Source organism: Truncatella angustata, assembly GCF_020726525.1.
Source record: "Truncatella angustata strain MPI-SDFR-AT-0073 chromosome Unknown BKA67scaffold_6, whole genome shotgun sequence".
NCBI lineage: Eukaryota > Fungi > Ascomycota > Sordariomycetes > Amphisphaeriales > Sporocadaceae > Truncatella > Truncatella angustata.
Genome location: NW_025763386.1, coordinates 701,420 through 720,653, shown reverse-complemented (window position 1 = coordinate 720,653; position 19,234 = coordinate 701,420). Strand labels below are relative to the sequence as shown.

At 52.4% G+C, this 19,234-nt stretch overlaps 8 protein-coding genes across 8 annotated transcripts; 4 read left to right on the top strand and 4 right to left on the bottom strand.

Annotated features, from left to right (window-relative positions):
* Nucleotides 1–3,598: 3,598 nt before the first annotated feature.
* Nucleotides 3,599–4,897, bottom strand: BKA67DRAFT_521067 (proline dehydrogenase-like protein; the record flags this gene model as incomplete). The annotated part of the gene is made up of 2 exons (XM_046098240.1): nt 3,599–3,873; nt 3,919–4,897. 2 exons carry the CDS (start codon nt 4,895–4,897, stop codon nt 3,599–3,601), a joined length of 1,254 nt encoding a protein of 417 aa, XP_045955946.1.
* Nucleotides 4,898–6,405: 1,508 nt separating this feature from the next.
* On the bottom strand, nt 6,406–7,093 carry BKA67DRAFT_660458 (uncharacterized protein; the record flags this gene model as incomplete). The annotated part of the gene is made up of 2 exons (XM_046107631.1): nt 6,406–6,584; nt 6,655–7,093. 2 exons carry the CDS (start codon nt 7,091–7,093, stop codon nt 6,406–6,408), a joined length of 618 nt encoding a protein of 205 aa, XP_045955945.1.
* A 528-nt stretch (nt 7,094–7,621) lies between these two features.
* Nucleotides 7,622–8,099, top strand: BKA67DRAFT_537526 (uncharacterized protein; the record flags this gene model as incomplete). The annotated part of the gene is made up of 2 exons (XM_046100336.1): nt 7,622–7,624; nt 7,680–8,099. 2 exons carry the CDS (start codon nt 7,622–7,624, stop codon nt 8,097–8,099), a joined length of 423 nt encoding a protein of 140 aa, XP_045955944.1.
* A 457-nt stretch (nt 8,100–8,556) lies between these two features.
* On the top strand, nt 8,557–11,054 carry BKA67DRAFT_571537 (putative polarized growth protein). Its single transcript, XM_046103230.1, has 2 exons — nt 8,557–8,589; nt 8,650–11,054. Exon 2 carries the CDS (start codon nt 8,885–8,887, stop codon nt 10,595–10,597), a length of 1,713 nt encoding a protein of 570 aa, XP_045955943.1. The 5' UTR covers nt 8,557–8,589; nt 8,650–8,884; the 3' UTR covers nt 10,598–11,054.
* A 1,710-nt stretch (nt 11,055–12,764) lies between these two features.
* BKA67DRAFT_660455 (uncharacterized protein) lies at nt 12,765–13,909 on the top strand (the record flags this gene model as incomplete). The annotated part of the gene is made up of 3 exons (XM_046107630.1): nt 12,765–12,841; nt 12,904–13,441; nt 13,526–13,909. The coding sequence occupies 3 exons, from the start codon at nt 12,765–12,767 to the stop codon at nt 13,907–13,909; spliced, it is 999 nt and encodes a 332-aa protein (XP_045955942.1).
* Nucleotides 13,910–14,294: 385 nt separating this feature from the next.
* BKA67DRAFT_660454 (uncharacterized protein) lies at nt 14,295–14,774 on the bottom strand (the record flags this gene model as incomplete). The annotated part of the gene is made up of 3 exons (XM_046107629.1): nt 14,295–14,395; nt 14,452–14,625; nt 14,717–14,774. The coding sequence occupies 3 exons, from the start codon at nt 14,772–14,774 to the stop codon at nt 14,295–14,297; spliced, it is 333 nt and encodes a 110-aa protein (XP_045955941.1).
* Nucleotides 14,775–15,293: 519 nt separating this feature from the next.
* Nucleotides 15,294–16,725, top strand: BKA67DRAFT_593491 (DnaJ domain-containing protein; the record flags this gene model as incomplete). Its single annotated transcript, XM_046104952.1, has 2 exons — nt 15,294–15,587; nt 15,688–16,725. 2 exons carry the CDS (start codon nt 15,294–15,296, stop codon nt 16,723–16,725), a joined length of 1,332 nt encoding a protein of 443 aa, XP_045955940.1.
* Nucleotides 16,726–16,947: 222 nt separating this feature from the next.
* Nucleotides 16,948–19,154, bottom strand: BKA67DRAFT_593490 (heterokaryon incompatibility protein-domain-containing protein; the record flags this gene model as incomplete). The annotated part of the gene is made up of 2 exons (XM_046104951.1): nt 16,948–17,010; nt 18,303–19,154. The coding sequence occupies 2 exons, from the start codon at nt 19,152–19,154 to the stop codon at nt 16,948–16,950; spliced, it is 915 nt and encodes a 304-aa protein (XP_045955939.1).
* Nucleotides 19,155–19,234: the final 80 nt, after the last annotated feature.

Here is a 19,234-nt window from a genome sequence, read left to right as displayed (position 1 = left end):
TGTGGAATCTGACCACGGGCCACACTCTCTTGTTGACACCCGGCGGTTCCATGTATCGTCTGACTTCCCGCCACCTGATCTCGGCGCGTCTAAGGCCTTCTGGGTCGTCTTTGTAATTTTTGGGGTTTGGGTAGGAGGGCAGTTCCGACTTCTCGTGGTCCTCGAACCCAGCAACAATTCCTTGACTGCCATTGCAGAGACCTCGTTCTAGATCTAGGTTCCTCAACAAGATGACAGGCATGCCAACTTTCAGCTCTAGCTTGTGAGGGAGACGTGTACCTTCCAGAGCCGTCAAAGGCGCCCTACCCTGTGGACCCCATCCCCGACTGCTCATATGGTGGAGCTCTGGATGACAACACTCGAACTCATCAAGACTCCAGTAGGTAAATATCTCAGCCTGAAGCTTTGCAAATTCCATGGCGTTCAATTCGTTGACTTCCTTATTTGTGGAAGATAATTTGACTGCCTTGTCGACATTGCATTCGTGATCCATAAGCAGCTTGATTTCCGCCTCGGTAAGCCGTTCGCCAATGCGGCACTTCTGAAGGATTTTGATGAATGCCTCATCACTTTGACGGTGTATTTTCGTCAGGTGAACGTGAGCAAAATTACATGCTTTCCAGGACTCGCTCTTGAATGCCCATTGATCTTCATCGTGATATGTTATCGGTCGTGGGCATTCAGGACAGGTATATTGTTTGGTTGACCCGTCTCTGGTCATCTTCATCTTCTGCCCACAATCTCCGCAATATTCAAGTCCATTGATCGGGGGCAGTTGACAGAAGTCTCCTACAACGATGACCTGGCAACCGCCAAATGGTTTCGGATCCTCGTCACCATATTGTTTGACCACTGACAGGGCCCGGCTTATCCGGTCCAAATGAAAATTATTGACCATGCTGATCTCATCTATTATCAGAACGTTTGTGTCTTTCAATCGTTTTGCGGACTGTTTCTGCCACAGTTTGCCGCCCAGCTCTCCGAAGGGCTTGGCGTTGTCTTCAGGTTTCCAGCCCAAGAAACTGTAGGTTGTTGTGCCTGAAATGTTCAGAGCCGCAACTCCCGTCGGCGCAACAATGGATACATTTTTCTTCATTTCGCGGAACTTCTTTTCAATGTAGCGTACTACAACTGACTTGCCGCAGCCGCCAGAGCCAGTCATGAATAGGTTGCGACCTCCAAGGGCGTAGGCCACAGCTTGCCGTTGCTCCTCGCAGAGCTCCGGCTCCTCAGCGGCGATTTCCATCCCGGCTTTGTCGTCGTGGAGTCCATCTACGGACGACTTCTCTCCCAATACTTCTCCATACGCTGGAAACAAGATTTCGCTATGCACATCGCCATAATCTTCGCTACCATTATCTTCATTTACACCCTGGACAGCTTGAGGTTGGCGTGCAGTAGTTTGCTGGATACCCGGAGGAGCAGGTTGAGTTTTGTGTGTCGACTCAAACTCTTGCTTAGAACGTTGCGCGTCGTCTTGTTCCTGGAGCTTTTTGGGATATTTCTCCCGCACGAATGACTGGGCGTCTCCAAAGGACTTGCAAGTTTTGTCTGTATGTAAATTATCAGCACTTTCGTCACGTTTCCTTAGGGAGCGTATGAGTACGAACATACATCAGGCCCATTCCAACCCGGATACTTATTCACCTGGCGCTGACAAGCATCCCAGTTTGTGAAGATACCCGGCTCCCGAGCCACAAGAGCAACGTAGTACTTTTTGCTATACTCGCTGATGCCGTTTGTCCATTGCGCAAGGATCGATTCCACTCTGTCGCTCATGGACTGCTGTGGAGCCGCCATGTTGCTCAAAGGCTGTCGCTGGTGTGCTCTCTGGTTTGAATTTTGCCCAGGACTTCTGTTGCTTGAAGTTGGAGATTGTTGGACAGGAGCGATGGTTCCGTGTCGAGCATTCCTCTGCGTGCCAATGCTTGATAAACCATGGCTGAAGTTGAGGCGCTTCTTGCGCGGTTCGTGCCTTTGGCCAAAGGCATTTTCCTCATCCGAGTCGGATAAAGAAACAAATTCTGGAAGCTCCTCCTTTCTAGGCGGTGGCTTTTGTCGCTTTGGTGGAGGCGCATCGTCCTCGCTGTCACTGAGCACTATCGCCTCGGCGGAAGTGTGCCCTGTGGACAGTTGCTTCCTAGTATTCCGCCGGGGGCGAGCTAGAATGCGATTAACATCGTTGTCATCTGGCCAATGATATGCACTTACTCTTACCACCTTGAACATCAAAGAAGAAGCTTTCCGACATCTTAAACAACCGTAGCCGTATCAATGGCCCAAATCAGTTACTTAATCCAAACCGACATCTACGTCAGATGCCGAGAGCTAATGAACGCGTGAAGTCGCGGGGATGTTTTAGCACGCGTGTGTGGAGTACTCTTAAGTTAAATTAGTTTGCAAGTATGGGACGCTGCAAAGCTAAAAGATCGATTTTCGGGCGAAGAAATTCTGGGGAATTCTAAGAAGTCTATGTAACATCAACCGATTGAGTATTGGAGAACCGTGTGCGAAATTGCAAACAGAAAACGATCGGGAATGCAATCACGAAGACGCGATGCGGCCAATGGACCGTACCAATGCTGGTCCGGGGGCTTCCAATGATTGACGTGACATCATGCTACAACGATTGAAGTTGGAAGATCAATGGAATCGACATGATTAGGGTCGCTGTGTTTGAAGATGCGTATGGAGGACAACTATCATACAGTTTCTACTGTGTAGATAACTAGATAACCTAGTCTAATCTAGATTTTAATCAGTCGCCGATTCGATACAAAAGTTGGTGACGAAGACAAGAAGACCAGGAATCGCAACAATGATCATCGCAGTCGCTATAGAGTTGCATAAAGTTATACATTGTAAGCCCGGACCATATGTAGACACCATTGCCGCAGGACCGCTCACTCCGTTTATTGCCTCTAGCTCGTCCATGTCCCCTGCCTGGATACTCCCACGTCTGCCAAGTGGGTACAGCCCCGTCTTAGCCTGTCCGCAGGTAGCCGAGCAATGCTATACTCGGCCGCATTCGGTCATGATGATGGGGATCCATTGGGTTTCAAGCTGGGTCATGTGCGGTGCCCCGTAAAAATGTTCTCGGTGCTATTAGGTGATCATTTGAGTATGCAATATTGAGGGCAGCCGCTGGTGCCGGTCCTTTTTGCGCATAACGGTACTATCTGACAGCATAGGCTCTTTCTGTGGTAATAACGAGCTGGTCCAATAGTTTTAATGCTTGGCACCTCATGGGCTAGTCGTTCACGTATCGTAAAGCGCTGGAGGCACAAGATTAAGAAAGAAATTGTGGTTCTCAAGCAAAAGCTGCACAATACGGAGTATGGTTGAACGAAGAGGTCGTTTAAAAATAGTTTAATTCTGAATAGGTATGCCATCCGTCGAATCATAGCTCATAAAACCTGATACTCCTAATAATGCTGTAACAGAACGCTCGCACTTCTCTGTCTGTCCTGGCTGCAAATGTGTATTGTGGTATAGTGCAACCTCTTTTCGCTCAATCCGTGAACAAATTTCAACGTCAAAATCTTTTGACTCCCTGAAATAACGCCTTCAACTATGCTTTGAATAGAAGAAAAACAAATCAAGCACGACCAAGAGAGGTCCAGAAGCGCCTCTTGACCTCACCCCACATGGCATCACGTCCGCTGCGCGTACGGCCAACGGCGTCCTTGTTCTCGTTGGCACGGCGCAGGAGGTACTTCATGCACTCTCCCGTGGTGCCCCAGACCAAGTACTTGTAAGCGCGCGTGCTGTCGCCAGAGACCTTGTCGTCCTTCTTCTTGACGCAAACCAGCTCGCAGCTCACCTCGTCTGCCATACCCTGCAGCTGGGCCATGGCCAGCTCGCCGACGGGGCCTTGTGCCGGGAATGTAGTGGGTGCGGGAACGGAAATGGAGTCACGGATAGCGCGGGCATGGCGGACGGAGTCGAGGTTGTGCGAGGCGATCAAGAGGGACACGAGAGGGTACTTGGCGTCCTGGGAAAGAACGTCGTTCCACTCACGACGGATCAGGGACTCGGAGATGCCATCATAGCACTTGTCCGTGTCCTCCTTGGTATCATGGATGATGTGGCGGGGGTCCGCGCCGAGGTAAGCACCACGGACGAGCTTGACACCAAGTGTGAAGCCCTCCTTAGCCGCAGCTGCGAGATGCGAGCCAAGGACAGCAGGGCAGGCCTTCAGGTATGCCTGGTATGTACCGTAGATGAGAGCGTGGCCGGGAACAGTGTTGTACTTCTTCTGGTATTCAAGAGTCCAATCGTCAATGCCGGACTGGAGGGCGGTCTGCTCAGCATCGAAGAGGAGAGGAATGTTGCGCTCGCGAGCGAGGTCGCAAACAGCATCGATAGCAGCTCGGAGTTCTTTGGGAGGTGGTAATCGGTTCTTGAGGGCGTATAGAGCTTGTCGACCAGCACCGGTGAACTTGAGAGAGACAAAATCGCCTTGTTGAGCAAGTCGGACTGTCTCCATGGTTCCAGAAGCCCAAGGGCTGATCTCATGCTGTACGCACTCATCCTTGTCGGCTCCCGTGTCGCAAGCTGTCAGGTTCTCGGTTTGCGACTTCGAAAGAACCACCTCCTTAGCATAGCCTAGAATGACGCCCGTGAAACCAATCTTTCGCAGACCGTCAACTGTTCTGCGAACCTCCGGAGCATTTTCACCTGCGCAGAACTGCGCATAGAATGTCTTCTTCAAAAACCATCCCAAGACCGGGTTCTTGTCAGGGTTCAAGATAGGGTTCTGTGTGTGCGCCAAGACGTTCATAGCCATCAGCGACGGTGGAAGGAGAAGAGGCGACGAAGAAATAGTAGTTGTGGCAAGTGTCCGGAGGACTGTGGGAAGCGGGAGAACGGAAAGTGGCGCTATCTTCTTCTCCATTGTTGCCGCTTCTCTCTTCAATCGAGACTCGATAGATGTGACTGAATTTGCGTCCAAGACGGAGGTTTCATGTGGGGAAGACTTGCTGGACGATGAATGAATTCGTCTTCGTGGCTCGTTGGCTTCCATGGCATATTTTGTTGTGGAAAAGGACCGTGAGACAAAGAGAACGCATGGCTGTCTAACAATCCTCAGAGACGGGACGGCCGACGGCCTTCCCAACAATGGAGCTTGCAACATTATAAGTAACACAATGTATTTGCACTGGGTGATGGGAAATGTCCAATGCTAGCTAGGACACGGGAAGCTTTGCGATACGATGTTGAAAGAGCCCGGTGGAATGGTAAGAAGTACAGTCGAGGTATGAGTTCAAGTCTGAAGTTAAATCATTGCTGGGAAGGGGGGTATGGAGGGCATTCATCTATAAATCTACGTTCAGAGATAGCCAATGGCGGTGGCTAGGTAAGTTTGATATCGAAATGGATCGTAGCTTCCGACGTCTGAGACGGCTCGCATCTCCGATATTCGCAATAGGAACTGAATCGGCTGGATATACGGCGCGTAACAGCAGCATAAACCCGTGCAATCCAGTCCAGATTCCTGCCATGATGGCCTTGGCCTGTTTGAAATTCCAATCAGGTGATTGATGACATAGAATTACGCTTTGCTGCCGTGCCTTATCAGACCCCCGTAACGTGGGTGGAGAGTTCGAATAGATTAGAATGCCGCCTATAGCCGGGCATGATACCCCGCCATTGACCAATCAGCCGTGTTACCGTGACAGGCCGTGGGATATGCATGCAAGATGTGAGCGAGACGTGAGGACGCCAGCCCTGTTTTGAGCATAGCTCCTGGTCCGCGGCATCGGTGAAGCTTTGAACTTGCCATAGCATCCCGTGCAAGTGCTGAAGTATAGCGCAATCTGCTTCGGCTCCAAAAATCAGTCTCGGCTCAGGGTGGATCTACTTCTTCCTTTTCTACTGCTTCGATTGTGGGGGAGCAAAGAGCAAGGAGCAAAGAGTAACGAGACACTTGTGCAACAATGGAACTGTCGAGCTAACCTTAGAACCACGCACCCGTAACGGCCTAGTAGAGCAGATTGCCGAGAGGCAGACTTCCCAATGCAACCTGTGCGAATATTTCTCGTCTCTTTTGGCTGTTGCATCCGACGAAGCCACTCCAACACGTTTATTTGCATCCTAGGCGGTCCACTTTTTTCGCAAACACCGATGCTGCTGCACAAGGTGATTTGTGCATGACACTGGAGCGAGGGAGCCTGGAAGCCAACCCTGCCGATATCTTGATGGTACAATACTCTCTGGACGAAGCTTGGGTAGCGAAACGCTTTCTCCAGAGTGGATCATAGGCCAAAGTCGCGTCCGCAATTCGGTCTGGATGCCCTGTGCGACTGCTAGTATTCCTTGGATAACCGAGCAATGGGGATGGTGGAGCAGGACTATTTGGATATCCATCACGATGGTATGATAGTCGCAACGGACTGGATATTATTATATGGTTTGTTCATCTTGAGCCTCCGCACTGCTACCGATCTGTCTGCGCAGGAATTCGATGTACCCGACTGGTCGGCCCCTTGCAAGCGAAAGCGCATCTTGAATCGCGCCATAGACGACGCCGACGATCAATCCTTTTCGTGCTGTTCTTGCACCTTCGGCTGCCGAGAATCGATCTGCATTCATCAACCACGATCAGTAAAGACGACGGGAAGCGGGCGGCGTGCACCGATGGGAACTACTTACTTATCAGACTGAAGCCGCTAGCGACGGCCAAACTGGCAGCGATGGTGTTGAACATGTCCTTGGAACCTCTGTAGACATCAAACAGGTTCTCGGTGCAGAACATGGCAGTTGTGATCACGCTCAGCCGCGCGCCATTGCTGAAGCCTTCTTTTAAACCTCCAAACATGAGGTGATAGTTCTTGCTCTTGTGATATAGATACCAGCCGGTGGTGGTTGTGGGTAGCTTATGTGCGTGCTCAGCTCGGAATCGTAGACCGGCCATCTGACTGCCATGTGCAAGACCCAAGGTGAAGCCCATGCTGAAGGCGGCGACCGCGGCACCGGGTATGCGGACCATGGGTGGTAGCGAAAGTCGAGACTCCATCCATTGCCTGTCGTATTCTTCGCGCGACACTTTTGTTCTGCTGCTCTGCCGGCGTGGTTCTCGTGGCTCCTCCATGCTGGGCGGAAATGGCTTCGGCCTCCCGACAAACAAGGTTTCGCTGTCGACTCGGACTGGGGCGGAGGGAGAGGATACAAGCGACAAGTATGAACGTGGTTCTTCGGGAATCCCCTGAGTGGTTGGTTGATGGATCCGGGGTTGTGATCTGTGATGGTTTATCTGAATGTTCAGTACGGATCCGTCCCGACGGCTTGATTCTTTGTTCTGCCCTGTCTGGACCCCTGCCACTTTTTTTCCGGGGGCCTTTTGGGCTGGAGCTTGGGCCGCTAAAATGCAACCACTTTATTCTGGTTCACTTTCTCACGTTCTCACGTGCAGACGTGTTTCCGCTCTGCCTTGATCAGCGAGCTATGTACGTGCAGGAGTCCAGGAATTCGGTATTCATAAAAGTGGCGATTTCCGTGTTATTTCACCCGAACTCAAGCACTTCTCTTCAAGGAAACTGAAAATAAAGAGGAATAAGAAGAAGAAGAAAACACTGACACGGCCCCATATCACGAAAGAAGAAAAAGAAACTTGACGAGAATGGTAGGTTACACCATATGCTATCATGACAAGCATGACGCTAACAAAAACATCCCAGGTTCGTCGAGACCAAGTTGACGACATAGACTTGTCTATTCGCTTCAAGTATGGCATACACACGATATTCCTGTTCGTTGACGCCAACTCGACATTCTCAGACATCTCTGCAGAGCTCCTGGATGTTTTGAGAGAGCGCTACCCTGACGGCCTGAAGGCGGACAAGGACAGCCCGGAAACTGCACTTCCAGATGATGCCTCAAGGATAGAGTACGCAACGCTGGAAGTGGCCGGCGACCCTAGTCAAGGATGGAAGGCACTCGACGCAAAAGGCAATGACACGCCTATGTTCAAGAAGATCAAGGACAATCAGGTTGTGGCGTTTGCATTCCGTGATGAGGCTGTGGAGGAGTTTGGTGAGGTGGTCTTCGATGTGGCTTTCCCTATTTACGAGGAGGAAGAGGAAGTCGACGATCAATGATGTGAATGAAAAGGACTGCATCTAATTGGTACGAGAAGACGTTTATGACAATAAATTACGCGCATCGTATTCCGCATATGCATTTTCAAGAGTTGCACCGCCACCCGCCATGATGGAACAGATAATGCAATTTATGATCATGATTCGACCAGGCAACGACTAGATCCTGCCAACGATACAATGATTGACCCGGACTAGCGCTATCGTATGGGATTTTGCTGTGTACATAGATGCACTTATCCTCTGCTCAGATCGTGCCCACACGATTTGGGCAACATCAGCAAGTACTCGGACCCGGTGAATGGACTTTGTTCTACGAACTTCCCAGAGGACCACTGCTAATGATTGCCCTCGCATATTGGATTCATCGCAAGGTTTGTTACGACAGGCAAATAAGATATGTATGCGTGCATGTGTATTCAAGTCTTAGCAATCAATGTGTATCGGCGGCCTCGTAGGAGTCACACACGGGACAGAAACTTACTGTGCTGTACGTGCAGGTGAGAACTTATTATTACATACCTACATAGCGCTAACTGGAGTTGAACAGTCGGTGGGGGTGGACGCCTGGGCTGAGCTGGGGGAGGACCCCGATCCGAACCCTCAGGGGGGTCTGTCTGCCTTTTGTCTGTCCAAGCTTGCCGATCCCCTATCCTGAGGCGTGGGCTCCATCTCAAAAAGCTGTCATGGTTCCGTCTTCTTTTGTATTGTGTGTTTTGCGACAAGCACGCCTCTTTCCTTGATACTTTTTATTCCTCTGGCCTCGGCCGCATGCCGCTAGCTACATGTCCCCCGCGGCTTTTCTTCGCAATGGCTTGCGAGTCCTCATTCCTTTTGCCGTGATCCTCACCACCTACCTGTACCTCTACCCAGTCTTCCTGGGTTGCGCGTTTCCGCTCCCCGACTCGCAACCGGCTTCGGCTGCTTTCCAGTCTACCCTGCGCCAACACATAGGCAATGGGCAGCCCAACCTTGCGCCTTTCCGTCTGCTGGCGTTAGGCGACCCCCAGATTGAGGGCGACACATCGCTTCCGAGCTACTATCGCGAGCCTTTCAAGCATCTCAACAACTTTGCGCGGCAGGTCACATTCAAGACCTCGCACTCTTCTTTTCGCGAGCGTGTGAGGCAGTCACTACACGACTTGGTGGACGTCTACTTGGAGGATGTTCCAGACGCGATCGAGACGATCAGGAAGCGCATCGACCTTTTCGGCAACGACTTCTACCTCGCACATATCTACAGGACGCTCAAATGGTGGACCAAGCCGTCACACGTCACAGTACTAGGGGATCTGGTCGGCAGCCAGTGGATCGGCGACGAGGAGTTTGAGAGGAGAAGCTGGAGATACTGGAACCGAGCGTTTCACGGAGGCGAGCGCGTGCCAGACGAGGTGGCCGTGCCTCCTGCCGACGAGTACGAAGTGACGGGGTATCTGGGAAGCGAGCCAACGAATGGAACCATATGGCGAAAGCGCATCATAAACATTGCCGGAAACCATGACGTCGGGTATGCGGGCGATCTGACCGTAGAGCGACTGGAACGGTTCGAACGAGTCTTTGGCAAGGCTGCTTACGAGCTTCGATTCGAGCTGCCTATCACGAACGAAACTGTAAGCGCCACAATCATGGGTGCGAACGGAAACCCAGACTCTACACGCCTTGCACCCGAGATCAGGATCGTTGTCATCAACAATATGAATCTCGACACGCCTGCCATCACCCCAGAGCTCCAGGATCATACATACTCCTTCGTCAATGACGTGATCAACACCGCTGCTGCTGTGGAATACCAGGGTCACTTCACTGTGGTTTTGACCCATATTCCATTGTATAAGCCGGAAGGAGTATGTGTCGACGCCCCATACTTTGATTTTCACTCATCCGACGATGGCGGTGGCGTGAAGGAGCAATACCAGCTATCCGCCGATGCATCCAAGGGTTTCCTAGAGGGAATCTTCGGTTTGAGCGGGGACGCAAACGCCCCGGGCAATGGCAACGGTCGGCGCGGTGTCATCCTGAACGGGCATGACCACGAAGGATGCGATATTTACCACTTCATCAACCAGACCGAAGAGACGTCAGAGGACCACAAGTGGGAGACTGTACGATGGAGTGATGCTCAGAACAGGGATATTCCTGGACAGCCTGGCCACCCTGGTCTGCGCGAGCTGACCGTCCGTAGCATGATGGGTGGGTTCGGTGGAAACGCCGGCCTCCTCAGTGCTTGGTTCGACGAAGAGACGTGGGAATGGAAGTTCGAATTTGTCAACTGTGCTCTTGGAAAGCAGTACTTATGGTGGTTCGTGCATATCATCGATCTCATCACGATCGGTGCGATCCTTGTCTGCGCAATTTGGAATGTTCTTCTGGCTGCGGGTGTTGTCGAAGACAGATGGCCTGCTTTCATTGCTTCAGGGGTTGAGAAGAGTGCTGTGTCGCCGAAGGCTGAGAATAATGTCGCCGTACCAGGAGGTAACAGTGTGGTCAAATCAGGATAGGGGGAATGGGGAATGGGGTTAGGATATCTGCATTCGGCCGGTAGGCTTTGGCGTTAGTGTATAACATATTCATGCATGGGGTCGGCCGGGCTTTTTGCGTACAGACAACATAGCATTGCAAGCATTACTACCATGGGAATAACCATATTCATTCTACGGAAATGAGATAAAAACTGGTAGCATTGGGTTTCTACTCCTGACTGCGAATTTGCTGAAATCAAGAACATGGTGTAATCACAGGAGTCTCCAGTAGCTAGATATGTATGATAGTTACATGGCTACGCGATGTAGCTAAGTGATGATCTTACCTTGCTGAACAGCTACTACCACAGGAGAACAAATACTACCAAGGTTGAACACCGACTGAGAGTACAGCTTAATGGTTGGTAGTATAGGAGTATTTTCATATTGAATGTGCTGAAAGTCAGGAAGAGACGGCCTAGATGAGACTATCGCTAGCAATCACAATTCCTAGTAATATGCTTGATACAGCCACCGGTACTGGCGGATAGTCGTCCGTATAATTAAAATCGGGCAATCGGTGTCAATTAGAAATCACTCAATCGCAGACCGGTTCAGCAGACGACACTGCCAGCACCAAGCCTAACACACATCAATACTGACACAACCGGCCATCGCCCCCAGCATACAATGTCGCATCCGAGCTCTAACAGGCCTAGGATTTCGGGGGTAAGTAGAGCACCGGACACAAATAGGAATAATGAATTGCATACCCCTACCTCAGATCTTCCGTGCCGACTGATCAGATGCACCGAGGAGCGTGTGAAGTTACAGGTGGCCGGAAGTAAACGATCGTGGTTTCTCTACAAGCAACGGCTCTCCGAGGCATCAGACTAGTTTCGACAGGCCCTTACAGAGAGCAAACGTTCTCAGCTTGGATGCTAGCGAAGAAACACTTGATGGTTTTGCCAATCGGCTCTACAATGGAATTACCGAATCAGAAGATCTCGGTCGGATCGAAGCAAAAACATGAACGAGATCGACCTTCAGAAGGACAATCAGCATCCGATCATCAATCAGAGAGCAATAAGGTACCCCTGATATTCTGGGCAGCCTCTTATCATCGCCTGGCTCATCCGCTCCCAGCCTTGCGCCTTGGTATGCTGTGATGAAGCGGAGAAAGAACCGCGTGCAAGCACGGTTGTTGGACCTCTACCTCTTTGGTAAATCCCACAATTTTCCGAAGCTTGCGGTCGATGTAATGATCGAATGGCAGAGATTTGCCCATCGACTTTCTCTTCTTCCAAGTGATCGCGTCATAGTCCGGGGTTGGGAGGAGGCTCGACCAGGAAGACCTACTGCGACATCTGCAGGTGGCAGACTATGGCTACAATCAAGAATTCTCGGAGGATAAGCTCGAAACAAGTCAACTGCCGTTTGATCTTCTTGTGGGAGTCATTCAGATGACACACCGCAGACTCTCTAAACAGGCGCTTTGCAATCCTAATTTAGACTGGTGCCGATATCACGAACATCAAACCGCAGATGAAGAGGACGCATGCATTCTTGGACGCGGACGAGTACGGACGCAACAAGAGATTAAAGCGGATTATGAAAAAAGAAGAACGGATTGGCAACCAAGTAACAAAATGCTTTGATTTAGGTCAGCGCAGGGAGGTGTTCTTGAGACAACCAGCATGGTAATAACACTCTACGGTAGTGCTAAGCAAATAGGCATGTGATCAACACACAGGATATTACGATACTAGTTCCTTAATAATTGAGACCGACATTACAACTGAATAGTGAGTTCGATGTCAGTATGGAATAATCCCAAGATAATGTTATGAGTCCCATAGGTGAAGTCGGAGTAAATCTCAAAATTAGAAGGAGCCCTTTGATAGATCCGATTACATGAACATAAGTGTGAAGTGAAGTAAACCTTTGTCGAGTGAGCTTGAACAAATGTGCTGTGCTGATACATCAATTCAATTCAAATCCACATCGACGGCACATGGCTACGGCGATGGCGACTCAAATCTACGGTAAACCCAACCAAAATCCATATGCCACTGGACCAGCAGCAGCTGGTTCAACTTCAATAACACTTTTCAGTCCACAAATTCCTGACCTCAACACCACAACACCACAACACCACAACAAAATATCAAGCTCACTCCCTTAGACAAGCAACAATCGCGGTATCATGGCTGACGAAACAAACTTAACGGAGCCCAGCGCATCAAACCCTCCAGCGAGCAACAGTTCTTTAGACACCCATGCGTACGTCATCTAATAAGTTCTCCTTCATCTTAATGGCGCTGACCTTTCCTCTCCTTTCCCAGATACGCGTCTCAGCAGATTCCCATCCGCCTGACCGTTTCCGATGGCACGACCACCAGCACGCGTTACGTGTACAAAGCTGTGCTTTGTGCGCGTGCGCCGATATTCATCGAACTCACCAGTGATGGCGATTGCGTCGATTTTCCCAATTGGCGAGTGGAGACCCTGGAGAGCTTCATTGACTGGATCAATGGCGGACGAGTCTTGGTGAGAGGTTTAAGTGGCGGCGTGGAAATCGATGTCGACGAAGCGCTGAGATACGACAACTGCTCAGCCTCGGATGATGACGCGAAAGTCAAGTCTGAAGATCAGGTTAAGGACCAAGCGCTCTCTACTCGGCCTATCCCCGCCAACGCTCCTTGGTACGCCTCTTTCCGCTGCGATGCCATCGCGCACGTTCTAGGGCGGGTGCTCGATGTCTACAGCTTTGCACTCGTCGGAAGGATCCCAACCCTCGCCAGTGACTGCGTGCTCGTCTGGCAGCGAATCCTCTGCGCACCGCGTAACACAATGGTCTACGCGCCGCTAATCAGGGCCGCTGTCGAGCGTTCAGGCGGCCTGGACAACCACCTCTGCAGATTCATCTTCGAATGGACAGCCGCCAGGATCCATGATGACGTCTAGGAACACGTCAATCTGCAAATCTTGCCATCCGCCTTCCTAGCCAAGATATTCAGATTGGTTGTCCGTCGTGCCAACAACGGACTGAACACAGAACACGGCATACCTGATCCCAACGACAATTGGTGCCGATATCACGGCCATGCCAACGAGGCTGAGGCTAACACCTGCCGCTACGCTCGGCCCGACGATTGGGATGTTCGCGGGACCGTTGCACGCCAGCACGCCCAGCAGCAGCGCAACATCAACAGCGAAGCGACGCTATTCCAAGGAGAAGCCAGCGATGGTCCCGAGGAGGCAGTGAAGCCTTTACCGGTGGCTAACCCTAATCATGTATTCACACCGGCCGCCACGCCTGCACAGACCGAGCCACCTCATGAAGATTAGCATCGCAATACCTAGAGCGTAGTGATGCCCAGTCAGGGCGAAACCAGCATTCCATAGAACGCCTCTTTTCGTCCTAGTTAATCTAAGCACTATTGCGACAGTCTTCAGTTGCCGACTTTGCGGCCTGAGAGAAGCCCACCCATTCAGGCCGAAACCAGGGTGTATCCTTTGCCTCGTCTCTAGAACTTGTGGTGACCATGGCGATCAGCGGTGGTGACTGGTATCGCGAGAATTGACTAGCTTGGGACATTACTAAGGCAATGCCGATATGGTACAGAGGGTATCATGTTCATTCATAGTACATATACATAGTACATTAGCTTCCGGGCTTAATGGTTACAGCGGTGTTTTTTTTGGTTGTTGGCCGAGGTGCGACTCGTCAGCCTTAGCTAGAACAGCAGCCGCCACCAAACTTGACTGCCTTTCCTCCTGCGCCCTTGACCGTGTCGTTGTCGCCTCGCTCGGTGTGCTCGTGTATCCTCAGCTCTGTCTCATGTTAGCCCTTCGCGTTCTTCCTTGTGTTGCGATCCGGTTCGGCGTACTGTACTTGTCTCCGTCCCTTTTGCCCTGGACGACGTTTTCTCTGAGGATCGTGGCTACGTCTTGGGCGTGCTTGATGTGGCCGTCGATCTCGGGGCTCTGGGGATCTAGCGATGCATGTTCGCGGAAACCGCCCCGGATCTGGGCGCGTGCAGCGTTGAGGATGGGCTCGTCGCCTGGGAAGTCGACTAGGTCAGATCTATGCCTCAATGGCGGACATGCATGGGGCGAGACGGAGAAAGTAAAGAGCAAAGTAAAGTAAAGTACCTTGGAATGCTATGCGTGCTGAACGGAGCAGATGTCTATACGCTGCCAACGCCGCCATATTGAGATGTATCTATAATTTTATACTTTTTTGATCCCTTATTAGGTCGTCCTGAGTAGATATGCTGCGGTCCTGTAGGTTGGTGTTGGGTTTAGTGATTACTCGTCAATTCGAATTTGTATACTGTAATGGTCTACTATCGATTTGCGACCGAGGCCTCGTATTCTTTAGTCTTCACCCCCCAGAGACGGGTCGTCGCAGAAGAATGGTGGCGTAAAAGGGTGAGGTGACTGACTGACTTGTGGCGCACACGGCTCATATTCTAACGTTTGGTCTAGTCTAGACTAATAAGAGAGAGAGAAAGAGAGAAAAGATAGAACACATTAGTCTGACTTGAGCGCTGCTGTGGCGGCCTTGCCAATCGATCCCTGCTCCGGTCCCCAGAAAAAAAATATTTCCCCCAAAAATGCCCCACGCTCCTCCTACCTGAATCCTGATCCTGATCCCGATTCCGATTCTTATATTGGAAACTTTTGTCGCTGTGATCATCTCAATCGCAGTAAGAAAGGCACATCAGACATGGCTTCCGCAACTGTTGTATCACGGCCTCTGCCCGCCCTCCCCGAGGGCTGGTCCGCAGAGAAGGACTTCAAGCCCGTCGCCTCCGTCACCTCCTCCACCAAGCGAACCATCGAGCCCGTCGGCCCTCACTTCCTCGCCCACGCCCGCCGTGCCCGCCACAAGCGCACCTTTTCCGAGGATGACCGCATCGAGGCCCAGAACTCCGCCAAGCAGATCGAGAAGGACGACGACAGCGATGTCAGCGAGGACGAGGACCCCATGATGCTCCAGCGCGAGGCCAAGGACTGGAAGGTATGTTTGCGAGCATGGTTTTATTCTTATTTCAACTCTACTTCAATTCTCGTGTGTCTTTGCCCGACACGCAGACGCTGACATTTTCCCTTTTCTACAGTCGCAAGATCACTACCAGGTTCTGGGTCTCTCCAAGTACCGATGGAAGGCCAGCGAGGACCAGATCAAGCGCGCCCACCGCAAGAAGGTCCTCAAGCACCACCCCGACAAGAAGGCCGCATCCGGTGCCGCCGAGGACGACAACTTCTTCAAGTGCATCCAGAAGGCCACCGAGGTCCTCCTCGACCCTGTCAAGCGCCGCCAGTTCGACTCCGTCGACGAGAAGGCCGACGTCGAACCCCCTGCCAAGAAGGACGCCCAGAAGAACTTCTACAAGGTCTGGGGCCGTGTCTTCAAGTCCGAGGCGCGCTTCAGCCGCACCCAGCCCGTCCCTCCCTTCGGCGGCGAGGACGCCTCCAAGGAGGAAGTCGACGCTTTCTACAACTTCTTTTACAACTTCGACTCCTGGAGGTCCTTCGAGTACCTCGACGAGGATGTCCCCGACGACAACGAGAACCGCGACCAGAAGCGTCACCAGGAGCGCAAGAACCTCAACGCCCGCAAGAAGAAGAAGGCCGAGGACAACGCCCGTCTCCGCAAGCTCGTAGACGACTGTCTGGCTGGTGACGAGCGTATCAAGCGCTTCAAGCAGGAGGCCAACGCCGCCAAGAACAAGAAGAAGTTCGAGAAGGAGGCCGCCGAGAAGAAGGCCAAGGAGGACGCTCGCCTCAAGAAGGAGGCTGAGGAGAAGGCCGCCAAGGAGGCCGAGGAGAAGGCTAAGACTGACCGTGAGGCTAGCAAGAAGGCCAAGGAGGCTGCCAAGACCGCTGTCAAGAAGAACAAGCGCGTTCTCAAGGGCAGTGTCAAGGATGCCAACTACTTCGCCAGCGGTGGCGATGCCAGCGCTGCTCAGGTCGACGCCGTCCTGGGCGACGTCGAGACCATCCAGGCCAAGATCGACCCCGATGAGATCGCTGCCCTGGCCGGCAAGCTCAACGGCTTGAAGGTCGCCGACGAGATCAAGGCTGTCTGGACCGAGGAGGCCAAGAGACTCGTCGGTGCCGGTAAGCTCAAGGACGGCGAGCTCAAGTCCTTCTAGGCCTCCTTGACTCGACACGGCGGGCAAAGTTGGTGTAGAATGACGCTCGCAAGATATTTTCTATAGAACTAGAGGTCGTTCGCGGCCGTGGATAGACTGATGATACATGTTGCACGACTATCTGACACGAAACTTCTTTGTATCAAATGACCGGATGAGTGCTCCCTGTGACAGACTGTTTACTCGTCAACCTTCTCGTGTAGAGTCTGACCTCTTAACTAGCTAGGTGCTGCTACTAGAGAGCATAAAAGTCGTGCTGTACCACGAGTCGTTTCCAATTGCTGTCTAGCTACTGCGTGATCTAATCCGACCTTGTTAACGGCTTCTGTAGTAGTTGCTGGCGTGTATCAGTTGGCCGGTGATTAGAGTGCGTAAGCATCATGGTTAAGGCCAATGATTTCTGTTGCTAATATTATGCTTATACGGAACCTCCTGAATCCTTTCGTCTTGCCGTGAGGTTTTCACACCTTGTGATTGTAGCCTTCTTTTGTTCCAATGCTCTAGAGCGTGATCTTATTCCTTATACAGTAGTAGATAGAGGGTTTATTACAAGACAGGTATTACTTTTTCTACATAGGTGTTTAGCTACTATATTCAGTCGATTCCGACTTGCCCGCTGCCGGAGCGGAGGTGTGCGGCGTGATACTATGGCGAGGCCTGCCCCACGATGTGAAATACTTTTTTACGTGTCGCCGGAAGTGCCCAGAACCAGCTGGGCTGTCGAGAAGCACGGCTCGAACGGTGATCTGGAAGTTTTGCATCCCGTTCAGCGTGACGCACGATGAGTCGCTGATCGCGGCCCGGATCTCCAGGACCTGTCCCAGAGGCCGCTCGTCCTCGTCGTGGAGTTCGACACGGAGGCAGCTCTCAGTCGAGGCGTTCTCCTTCATCAGGTGGTACAGGTCGTACGTATTCTCCGGGTCGTAGAATTGGCTCTCGTGCCTCGCCACCTGCACCCAGAGTCTTTGCAGCGGGTCGACGCCACATGCCACCGAGAACCGTCTGGGCGACGCGCCAGGCGGGCCCTGGGTCTGGAACCTGACATAACCCGCAAAAGGGGCGTGGTCTTTGGTGATGAAAGCCTCGGCCTCCTCATCCCAGGCGGCGACATCCCAGGCGGCACTGTACGAGACGCCTATCCGCGCAAAGTAGTTTTGGTTGATTAGTACAAAGCGGAAAGCGTGTCCTTGACCGACGCGTGACGCCAGTATAGCATCCTCTAGCTGTTCTACCGTCGTCGTGATGTAGAGCTGGCTGGCCGGTATCGAAGCCCCTCGTCCCGGTACGACGTCGTCGCGAAAGCTGATGCGCACGTACTGGCCTGTGACGATCTGCATCAGCTGGATGCTGCACCACTTCTTACCGTCCTTCGTCGCCTTGAAGCAGCCGAGCTCGAGGAAGATGGGGTCTGACTCCCCAAACGTCCGCAGGGGGGCCGTGATCCGCAGACCTTTGTTGGAGAGGGAGAACTCCGGGTCGTAGTTTCTCTGCCTCGACAGTACTATGTTCCCGCAGTTGGCGAACTCGCGCGGCGACTCGGCGAGGACGCCACGCATCCTCGGCTTCTCGCCGTGCACCGACTCCCAGGCGAAGAGCGACAGGTCGTTGCGCGCCTTCATGATCTCCTCCTGCAGCCTCAGAAACGCTCGGTGGCCCTCCCCGTACAGCAGCGGCATGCTCACGCCAAAGATTCCCAGCAGCGAATAGGCCGTGTCCTCTTCTCGCGTGGTCTTCCGCGTTGCCGCCCACGACATCTTCCTGGCAAGCGGCAACCCCCGCAAGATGCTCTGGACATCCCGCGTGAGCCGCGGGTGCGTCGGATCCGCCAGGACGTCTTCGCCGATGCCCGTGATGAAATCCAACTCGAAACGAAGGTCCTGCCGGCTCCCGAAGTACTGCCAGCCCCGGTCGAAGAACTTGACCACCCGTGGCGCGACGAGCTCCTGCAGCGTCCAGCCCCTATAGAACCAGCGGCTCCTGCCCAGTCTGGAGGCCAGCACTGCACCGCTCGAGCCCGGCACGGCCTCGCTGCTGCAATCGTCAGTGTCCTTGTCGGCGGCCGCTTTCTCCTGGGCTACAAAGTCCGCAAGGTGGACGTAGCACACGGCCGCTTCTGAGTACCACTTGAACATTGAATTGATGGATTCGCTCAGTTCGGTGCTGCTGTCCTTGTCGATACAGCAGGTATCGATCCATAGGTAGTTCAGCCGCTGCGGGTCGGCCTTCGTGATGCCAATTGCGTTGTCCACTTTTGCCCAGTTCATCTCTTTCGTGGCCGGCCGGCCAGAGAGGTAATCTTTATAGGAAACCTCCTCGGGCTCATGATGCTGCGTCCAGGTATGCGACAGGATTGCGTACGGCGGTCGCTGTCCTCTGGGCCAGTCCCTCACGGTTTCCAGCTTGCCAGTGGCGCAATTGATGAGTCTCATGTTTCATAGAATACCTCGTGCAGCGAAGGCCAGCGCCTCGAAAAGGGCATGATGGTCATGGAGTGTTGAGTTCTCATGTT

Coding starts and splice junctions, on each gene's coding strand:
- BKA67DRAFT_571537 (XM_046103230.1), top strand. CDS start 8,885: ATGTCCCCCGCGGCTTTTCTTCGCAATGGCTTGCGAGTCCTCATTCCT.